The sequence below is a fragment of the Pteropus alecto genome, unplaced genomic scaffold (genome assembly GCF_000325575.1).
Source record: "Pteropus alecto unplaced genomic scaffold, ASM32557v1 scaffold145, whole genome shotgun sequence".
Taxonomy (NCBI): domain Eukaryota; kingdom Metazoa; phylum Chordata; class Mammalia; order Chiroptera; family Pteropodidae; genus Pteropus; species Pteropus alecto.
In genome coordinates this window covers 251,947-261,994 of record NW_006436285.1, presented here as the reverse complement: position 1 = coordinate 261,994, position 10,048 = coordinate 251,947, and the positions used below count along the sequence as shown (strand labels likewise).

General features: G+C 34.5%; 1 protein-coding gene, 1 long non-coding RNA gene and 1 pseudogene across 2 annotated transcripts in view; 2 read left to right on the top strand and 1 right to left on the bottom strand.

Moving 5' to 3' along the window:
- Positions 1-10,048, top strand: part of AIFM1 (apoptosis inducing factor mitochondria associated 1) — a 34,227-nt gene that overhangs the window by 6,864 nt on the left and 17,315 nt on the right. The window contains 3 exon segments of the mRNA XM_006912498.3: positions 3,356-3,498; positions 8,926-9,025; positions 9,997-10,048. The exon segment at positions 9,997-10,048 is cut by the window's right edge and continues 25 nt beyond it. Of these exon segments, the coding sequence (XP_006912560.1) occupies positions 3,356-3,498; positions 8,926-9,025; positions 9,997-10,048 (295 nt within the window).
- Positions 5,728-5,845, top strand: LOC112480263 (annotated as a pseudogene).
- Positions 7,843-10,048, bottom strand: part of LOC112480259 — a 23,970-nt gene continuing 21,764 nt past the window's right edge. The window contains exon 3 of the long non-coding RNA XR_003046524.1: positions 7,843-8,161. This is a non-coding gene — a long non-coding RNA (uncharacterized LOC112480259). The remainder of the gene's footprint in view (positions 8,162-10,048) is intronic.

Sequence of the window (10,048 nt, the reverse complement as noted above, 5' to 3'; positions counted from 1 at the left end):
TGTTGGATTCCTTATAAAGAGGCCCCTCCTTACAGTGAACAAATTATCTAGGCTTGTCCTTTCCTGTGTTTTATCCATGTCAGAAAAATCGATTTGACATTCAGACGCCAAGACTCAAGAGCATATAGACCTCTTAACCATTTGAGATTCTTAGGTGCTTCAATTGTATGGCACCTTTCTAGGAAATGCTTTCTGGAGTTATGGAAAAACAGGAAATTATAAAATATACAGAAATGAACTTGGTGATGATTTGGTTACTATTCTCATGCTAGTCTGTGGGATTAGAGATTACTGACTTATTATTAAGCAACTTGAAATAAATGGGATCTGGTTAAAACTTCATTGCAAAGAATTCTTCAAAATGTTCAGTCCTTATCACTAGAATTGGGAAGAATTTCTAGTCCTTCATTAATTCAACAAACATTTATTGAGCAAACACCTACATGTTAGGCACTGTTCTGTGTAACAATTCAAGAAATGAATCCTTGCACAGTATAGTAAATATATACAACAATATTGTATTATAATCATCAGACTTGCCCAGAGACTAGATCTTAATTATTCCATCCGCTAAAAGTAAATGGTAATGCGACATGATAGAGATACCAATTATCGCTAAAATTACAATCATATTATAATATATAAATGTATCAAATAAAAAAGAATTGAATCCTAAGTATGAGAAAGTATTACCTCCATGTGTGGTCTGACTACAGAAAATCTAAAACAAGTAGACTGGTGCAATAATGAGAAGTCAAGGAGTAAGTTGACTTTCTTATGTTAGTAAGACAAGTGAGAAGGCATGTTTCGGTTGTGATTTAAAATTTCCTAAAATTTTGAAGCTCCTGGGTTTGAGAGAGGTATAGGAGTGATTTTATGGGTAATAGAAAATTGGTGGGGAATATCAACATCCATACAATATTTATCACCTTTTACAAAATTAAAGTCACTTTGTGGGTATATAAAACGTTAGTTTATTAATGATAATAGTGTTGTATTACATTTCTTTTCAGGCAGTAGTTTAAATGTTAACCAATTTACTTTTTTAAAAAATCTGTTTACTTTTAAATGTTTTTTTGGGGGGGAAGGGGCATATTGAGGCAAAAACTGCTGAACTTTCCCAAATCTATACTCTTAGTTTTATCAGTTTGTAAAAAGCAAGCAAAAACAAAATAAACACATTAGTATTATATTAAAATAAAGTTACAATTTCTGGATTTAGGATCTTCTAGAGGGATAAACAATTTAAAAAAAGAAACATTTCAGTAAGCAAACTTGGAGTGGAGTGGAGAACAAAACAGATTTCATTGAACTGAACTTAACCATGTAAAACTTTTTCTACCCAGTTTCATTTTTTGAGCTCTGAGAGTTGTCATTTTCTACTTCTGATGTTTCATCATTTTTATGGACTTCTGAAAATCAAAAGCTTGTGCAGATTGAAGTAAGCTTCTCTACCCTTGCACATGTTTTTTATTTTCATGATTTGTTATTTCCAAATATAAACCATTTTATTTCACATGGTGATGAAGGATTCTAAAGCAGGTAAGAAATAAAAAACAGTAAAGAAAAAATACATTTTTAGTTTTAAGAGTATAGGTCCATAGTTTCTTACCTATAATTCAGAAATCAAACTAGACTAAAACTCAAGTTTTTATAATTCATTTGCCAGTAAAACCTGACCTGAACTGGAGAGAGGCTACTTGAAATCTTTTATTCATCATACTCAGTGCGAATGGTCATAGAAACATAAATGTGTGTGACTGTGGGTTGTTGGGTGTTACTTACTATATGGTATATGCACTATATACCTAAGACCAAATAATTCTAACTTCTGGAATACGCATGTTCCCAAGGATTTCAGGTAAGAGACTGGATATCTGTATTGGATTTGTTTTTACCCCTCTGTGCCCTGACATTGTAAAAGCAAGGGGGAAAGCTCCCTGTTTCTGATCTCCATAAGTACATATGGAATGCTACTACCAGTGCCTATTCTGTTTACCTTTTAAAGCTGGTTCAGACCAGGAACATATCAACCTGCCTCTATACCAGTGGTTCTTAAAGTACAGACCAGCAGCATCACCTAGATGCTTATGAGAAAGGCAAATTTGTGAGCCCCCATCCCAAATCTCCTAACTCAGAAACTCTGGGGGTGGCTATCTGTGCTTTAAGAAACTCTCCGTGGATTCTGATGCAAGTTTTAGAAACACTGCTCTACCTCAGGATAGCAAACTACAGCCCACAGGCCAAACTCACATGATTTTGTAGGCCTCTCGAGCTAAGATATTTTTACATTTTTTAAATGGCTGAAAAATAATAAAAAGTAGATTATTTTGTGACACATGAAAATTGTTTAAAGTTCACATTTTAGTGTCCATAAATAAAGTTTTATTGAAACACAGTCACATCGATTCATTTATACATTGTCTATGGCTGCTTTTGCAAAACATGCAGCAGAGACCGTATGGCCCACGAAGCTGAAAATATTTACTATCTGGTCCTTTACAGAGAAAGCGTGTGAACTCCTGCTCTAAGTCAATAGTTAACACAAAGATTGTCACAAACAGAAGGTTCTGATGTCAGCATCCTCCTGGAGAAAGAAATCTAGGAAACTTACATTTCCGTGTGTAAGAGTTGTTATGATTATTGCATAGCTTCACAGAGTTTTATATTGACATAATCTTTGTATTATTTTGGAGGACTAAGCCAAGTAGTTGGTAGATATTTTAAATTTTGTTGTTCTAAAAAATACTTCGTAGTCCAGAATTCTTCATTTCTTTGGGAGAGATATATATTCACTTAAACTTTATTTTTCTGATTTTCTTCTGTGCTTTAACATTTCCATCTTCCAAGACATAGTACCTTTCACGCAAGACTGAACTGTGTCCTGGTTAGATTGTGTGGCAAGGTTTTATTATTTTGTTTAAGTTTAAGCCAACTGTTTAAATTACTCCTTAAGTGGTTGTTATAATGTCCCAGGTAGTTTGTAGTTAACTTTTTTATATCTGTTCTGTCATCTCTCTGTGTTTACTTCATTCATAGTGAAGAAGTGAAGAGAGTATTTGATAACTGCGCATATGTTTTTCATTATCTTTTCTTGAAGCTATAAATTTCCTGCATGAGTAGCATTAAACTGTTTTCTTAAAAAGTCTAACCACTTTAAGAGTGTACATTCTAATATCTGTTGTATTTGTGTGTACAGTTTCGATGATTCTTTTCTTGGTCATTTAACAGTGAACGTCATGCAGCCCAGTGGGCAGTAAGTCTTGACTTATACAATGCATTGATATTTAGTCATAAACATGTATTAACTATTTTATTTTTGTATGTGTGTGTCTTAATAAATTGTGTTCCTTAGGCAACTTGTTCCAGCGATGGCATGTTCCTCTAGAACTCCAGATGACAAGACAAATGGCTAGCCCTGGTTCATCAGGGGGCAAAATCGATAATTCTGTGTTAGTCCTTTTTGTGGGCTTATCAACAATAGGTGCTGGTGCATATGTAAGTAGAAAAGCAGTTTGTATAAAGAAGCTGCCCAACAGCTCCCATTAATAGACTCAATACTACTCTGCTTTAAAACTTTTGCAACTAATTCCCTTTTCTCCTTTTGGAAAAATATCCAATAAGTTCTTTAACATGCCTACTGCCTAATATCTATGAGAGCCGATTTGGGAATGACTGAAACTTAATCTCATGTTGATTATCTTTGTTCTTTTCACTTGTCTCTTTACTCTTTACTTGAAAGCCACTGTGTTTTCTTAGGTTTGACCAATTACCAAAAAATTGTACCTTTTCTCTTGAATATGACACACTAACCTGTGAATAGGCCAAAATTTATTGCAGCTCCTTAGCACAATATTTGATTTTGACCCATTTGTCAAATATTTTATTTTCCCTAGGTTGAGATAGACATTAAAAACAAAAACAACAGTTTTCAATCCAAAATATTAAATGTTCCTAAAAGGAAAACTATTCTTGAATCTCACCCAAAGACTAAATTATAAAAGTTGGCCTAGTATCTCTAATTTTAGAATGGAGTTTGCGTGAAGTGAGGAAATGTGCTTTTAACTGCTATGTAGTAATAGCACAATTATATCTCCTTAAGTGAACTCTGATCAGCTTAGTTGCTCACAGAGGAATTATTTTGTATGCATTTGTTTTAACTTGGCAGGGTTTACTGTGACTAAGCAGATCAGTCCAAAGTTGGATCATGTAAGGTTGAGGAACCAACTTAGATAACACATAGCAACACCCTTGATGAAGAAATCTGTTTTACTTACTAAGAGCAAATGGTTGAACACCATTTTAATTTTAGTTCTTTCTACATTGGTAAGACAGTGAAATTATTGTTGTCAATCACTAGGTTAAAATAAACATGAAAATTATTTGAAGTTATCTAAATTGTCATTCCCTGACCAGACTCCCACATGCACAAGTAAAGTAGATAGCTCTTGCCAATTATGAGTCATATCAGAGTAAAAAATAGGTGAGCTCTGTCAGAGAATAGACTTTGAGGAAATATACATTCTTCTCCAATCCTGGAGCAGCATTTTAAAAAAATTTTTTAGCACAGGGTAACCAAACATGCATCCCTGCCTTTGTGTTGAATGTTTCTACATTAATACTTAGTGCTTTTTAAAATTTCCTTTTGTTTCTTTCTTGGCCTTATCTTTATCTACAGTTGTGCAGTGTCATCACCTAGGATACCCTTCTAGATCACTAGCGTCTACAGGTGCTTCTGGGAAAGATGGCAGCAGACTAGTATACTTCTTAATTGTAGGAGCAACAGTCACTGGGGCAGGAGTTTATTATGTAAGATGCTTACACTAAATTATATTTTGGGGTAGGGTGGGTGAGACCATGGCACTAATGAAAACTTGATCCATTAGAATACAATGAAGTATTCACAGCATGTGTTTTCTGGGTATTTAATAAAGGGACATTGTCAGTTACTAGGGAGTCCTTAAATCTCATTTTTCCAACTGCTGAAGTCTTACCGGATATATCTAAAACCATACATTTAATGATGATAAATCCTCATCATCAACCCTTTCTTTAAAATTTTTGCCAATTCCATAATTGTTTTTTATGATGCTAACTTATATTGTGCTTTAGTGCTGCATACCTAACAAGACAGTCTCAAAGAGTAAATGTTGAATAAACAAATAAAGATAACTTGAACACCATTCATTTTGAATCATTTGAGGTAAAATGTAATTTTTGTGTTTTATGGGAAACAACTCTACTGTTATTGTGAAAAAGCATTTTATTGAATACTTCTGAGGAGGTCCAAAAAGTCAGAAATTGCAATATTCTCCTCACACACCCCCAGCCTCTATTTCAAAATGAACTCATTTGGCACTGTCCCTTTCGTAATATCTTATTTGGTCAAACTAGTGGCTGAAGTGGTATAAGCTAACACATTTCTGTAGATTGCTTTCTTAAATGCCTCTCATTTATAATTCAGATACCATCCTCTGAGTCTTAACTTTTCCCATTTCATAACTTTCTTTACTTTTCCCATCAGTTCCATCTTATTCATTCAAAAATTGATTTAAAATGTTTGCATCTGATATTTTTGTAACAGTTTAAACCTATTAAACCTTTGGCTTATGTTACTGTACCAGAGTTGAATGGCCTCCACAGAGCTGACCACAACAAATCTTTTGATGCCAGGCACCAAAGATAGGGCCAGTCACTGTTGCTTCCTCCTGCCTTAGAAATATCTGAGTCTACGGCCATGCCACCCTGAACGAGCCCAATCTCGCCTGATCTCGGAAGCTAAGCAGGGTTGGGCCTGGTTAGTACTGGATGGGAGACCACCTAGGAAGACCAGGTGCTGTAGGCATAAAAAAATTTAAAAAATAAGGGATTGTAAGCTGACAAGGTCCTTGCAATCTGTAAGGTCAACCAAGGGTTGCCTCGCCTAAAAAAAACAGAAAAGAAAAAAATATTTATGAATCACAAGTTTCTCTCAGGCCATTCAGTTAAATACCTCATTGCCTTCTGTGTTTATCCAACACTGGTAATAATAAAGCTACTATATTATAGTGGTTTTAGGTTAAATGATAAGCTTTTGTCTACCTACAGCTGTTACCAAACTATTTTCTGTAGTTTTATACTAGGTTTTTAAATCATTTAAAATGTAATCTGAGGTGGCTTAATTTTTTTTCTCTGAAATTGGTATTAGTCTAAAGAGAACTGTTAACTTAAAATCAGACTTCAGATTCAATGAGCTATGGCTCTAAGTTGTTTAGCATTTGTATTAATCTGCTCTAGCTACCATAACGAAATATCACAGACTGGGTGGCTTAAACAACAGAAATGTATTCCCTCACAGTCAGAATACTGGAAGTCCAAGATCAGGGTGCCAGTATGGTCAGATTCTGATGAGAATACTCTTCTTGGCTTGCAGGTGGCCACCTTCTCCTCTGTCCTCACATGGAGAAAAGAATATGAGCTCTTTCTCTCCTCTTTTTATAAGGGCACCAGCCCTATCAGATTAGGGCCTCACTCTTATGACTCCATTTAACCTTTATCACCCCCCTAAAGTCCTGTCTCCAAATACCATCACATTGGAAATTAGAGCTTCAACATATGTGCTTGAGGTGTACACAAGCATTGAGTCCACAACAGTGTTCCTTTGTAACTTTTCTCTCTCATAGGAGGACATGTTCCTAATTTAAGTATAGAGACTACATTAGCAATTCCTGAACTGGGAGCCTTTTATCTGCCCCCCAAATCTACCTTCCAAAAATAAAGGAGGTTTTTCTGAAAAGTTTGCCAAGGGTCTGTACTTTAAACCAGTGGTTTTCTAAACGTTTTACCACACAATCCACAGGAAGAAATACATTTTATCTTGCAACCATTATATAACTATAAATATGTAAAACTGAAAATGTCAAAATAATACTCAGTAGGTATAATATACTCCAATAGTTTCTATTCTCTTCTATTTATTTTTTTTAATGCTGGTCATAACCTACTAAGTTGATTTTACAGCCTATTAATAGATTGCAACCTCAGTTTGAAAAACACTGATTCGAACACTTCTTCAGCTTAGATTGCAAACAGGAATTCCTGATTGGCGTGGATGTGAGCATTTCTCCCCTCTTGTTAGAGACTTTTACTAGGATCACAGGCACATCTTTAAGTCCTATTATTTGTCAGTGAGCAGAGCTAAATAGCCTTTAGGACATTTAATGAGATTTAGTATTTGGGCCCCTTGCCATTGTTCAATTGATAGGATCGTGTTGCCTCACTGAGAAAATGACCTGTTTCCTTTCAAATTTCTTTAAGTTGGATAAATGCTGCCATATTCATCTTTTAAAAAAAGTTATCTCCACTAATATTTTCATAAATTTGTAGTTTTCCTTTACCTTACATGTATTCATGTAACTAATTGGAAATCTGTGCAAACTGGGAATATAGAAACACTTGGGGGAAAGGTAAATTTTTAGTATGTCTGTAAACTTATTTTTATATTAGAATATTTACTTACAAGCTAAATAGATAAATATATATGATTATAAATATAAGACAAACCTTATTCTTGTCCTTCCCCACCAAACCTCAAAATATTTCTTGGTCTGCTCTTCCCCTCATGTGTGAAGCCATTAGGAGATATGAGAGGGCCTAGGCTATTTTTGCATATCCTTCTCAATGTGAACATAACCCCAGTTTATTTTTCTGTTCACTAACATTGACCAGCTTAAGCCATCTTTTTAGGTAAAAGTCTCTTTCTTAAAAGATATGCACACACATATTTGCTTGTTTTGGGTATGAGTAAATACTAGACTTATATAGAATACCTGATGACAAGATTTAAAGAAAACGTTCTTAATACCAGTTGAATTCAATTTATTTGGTGAACTTAGTGGTATATTCAAGGAATAACCATTATCTTTTAACATACAGTACTTAATTTTCTAATCCATTCATATCATATGTTGGATGTTTCCAGGCTGATAAGCGTTAAGTCCAGGTCTCAGGAGCCAGGTTCCTTATTATAGTATGTTGCCTAATGAGCTGCTCTATAAAAGGCTCATAGAAATATTCTTAGAGCCTACATAATACTTCCTCTGATTGTCCTTTCTCTTCCAATTAATTAATAATCTGGGATTTCAGTTGATACAGGGTCACTTAAATTTCTGTCTCGTTGACCCTGTGGGGTACAAAAGAGTAAAAAGTGTAATTAAAACAAGTCATCCTTGCCTACCATTCTAAAAAAAAATCCAATAAACTGATACCGTATGTTAAAAAACAACTAGTTATAATGCTAAGATATGCTTCTTCAGTTTGAAAGGATAGAGAACATAGTATATTTGAAATACCACAGGTGTTTAAGCAAGGTGTTTAACCTTTAATGAAAATCTGAGTGTCATAAAAGGGCAGACCATTAAGGGAAAGATTAGTTACTCTATCAGACTAGTATACAGGAGGTCATATTTCAGGGCATTATCTGAGTACCCAGCAAAAATTGATTTGCCTACCAGGAAATCTTCTGTCCTGGCTTCCTACTCTGGACCATATAGATTGATTTCACAGCTAGTATCCCGCTAGTCCAAAATCCTTTTTATAAAGTTCAGCCCTTCCTAGCATTTTATTCTTCTAATGTAAAGTGTTTTTCTTTTTCCTTTAGCTGTACCTTCAGAATTAAATACAGTATGAGGAAAATTCTTCACATAGACCCTAAGGAAATCTGAAACTAGAACAATTTCATTTGCTTAACCTATATTCTTTCTACACCAAGTGTGTACATATTCAGTATTTTTATTTCTTAAGAAAATAATTTTGCCTTAGTGATTTTCACATAGAACTTGCCTCATGTAGACAAAAGCTTCTCATTTAATTGGAAGATAATGATATTACTGATGGTACGAGCTCGCTATATGATGAAATAAATTTTCTCCATGTTTGGATCTACAGGCCTATAAGATTATAAAAGATGATCAAGAAAGATATAATGAAAGAATTTCAGGATTAGGGCTGACACCAGAAGAGAAACAGAAAAGGTCCACATCATCTGGTGAGTATGATTTGAGGTTCAGTATATGAAGGGAAAATTAGAAACAGTTTAGATGCTATGCTTTGTGGATATCTTGTCGACACGAAGATGCCATGAGATTATAAGCTTCCAGAAACTATGATATTACACCAGGCCTGGCAGCAATTTGTTAAAGTGTTTGACTGGAATTTGGGTTTGAGAATAAAATTAGTGCTAATTATGATTGGTTTTTCCTTATATTAGACTCTTAAGAGGCAAGCTTTAAATTTAAAAAGCAAGCTTGGCAAGGAAAATTATTGGAAAAGAGATGAAGGCCCTTTTTCAGTGAGGAAATTCTTTTGATCTGTTTTGTTCCCCTTTTGAGTCTTTGGTTTTGAGTTGTTAAAGATGTATTTGTTTTCCTAAAGCATATAGCCCTAGACAGCACTTCCATTGTCCATGACTGGCTTGGTTTTTCACAGAAGAATGTTTTAATCCTTTAATAAGCTCCACAACCCTGCGTGGGCAATTTATATTGCTTTCTTCAATAACATCTCCTTATTCTTGAACATTTTATAATAATCTTCAATTGACCTACTGGATTTTCCCCTTTTATTGATAACAAAAGGTGAAACTGAACTTGATATTTTTTTGTTGGGCATTAGGAAATTAATGCAAAAGGCAGAAGCCTTCTAATATATATTTTCTAACAGATTTTAGAAATAGATAAATATTTAAGCCAGGTTCTAGTTCTGATAGACTTGATGAATGAATGACATTGGCTAAATCATTCACTTCTTTTTTGGGTATTTGTCACTTATGAAATGAAGAGAATACTTGCTTTTCTTGTCCCATCAGGATGCTGTGAAGTTTGTTAAGATAAATGTAGGTACAGTGTTTTGCTAGCTTTATGTAAAGGATTGAGGTAAGTGCAAGGTGATTTTTTTTAAATAGTGGCAAGGAGTCATCTGAGACTTTAAGAAAATTCACCATGTCTGTTCTGTTGCTTACAGCTCTGGAAGGAGAGCCAGTTCCTAAAGTCAGGGTACCAAGTCATGTTCCATT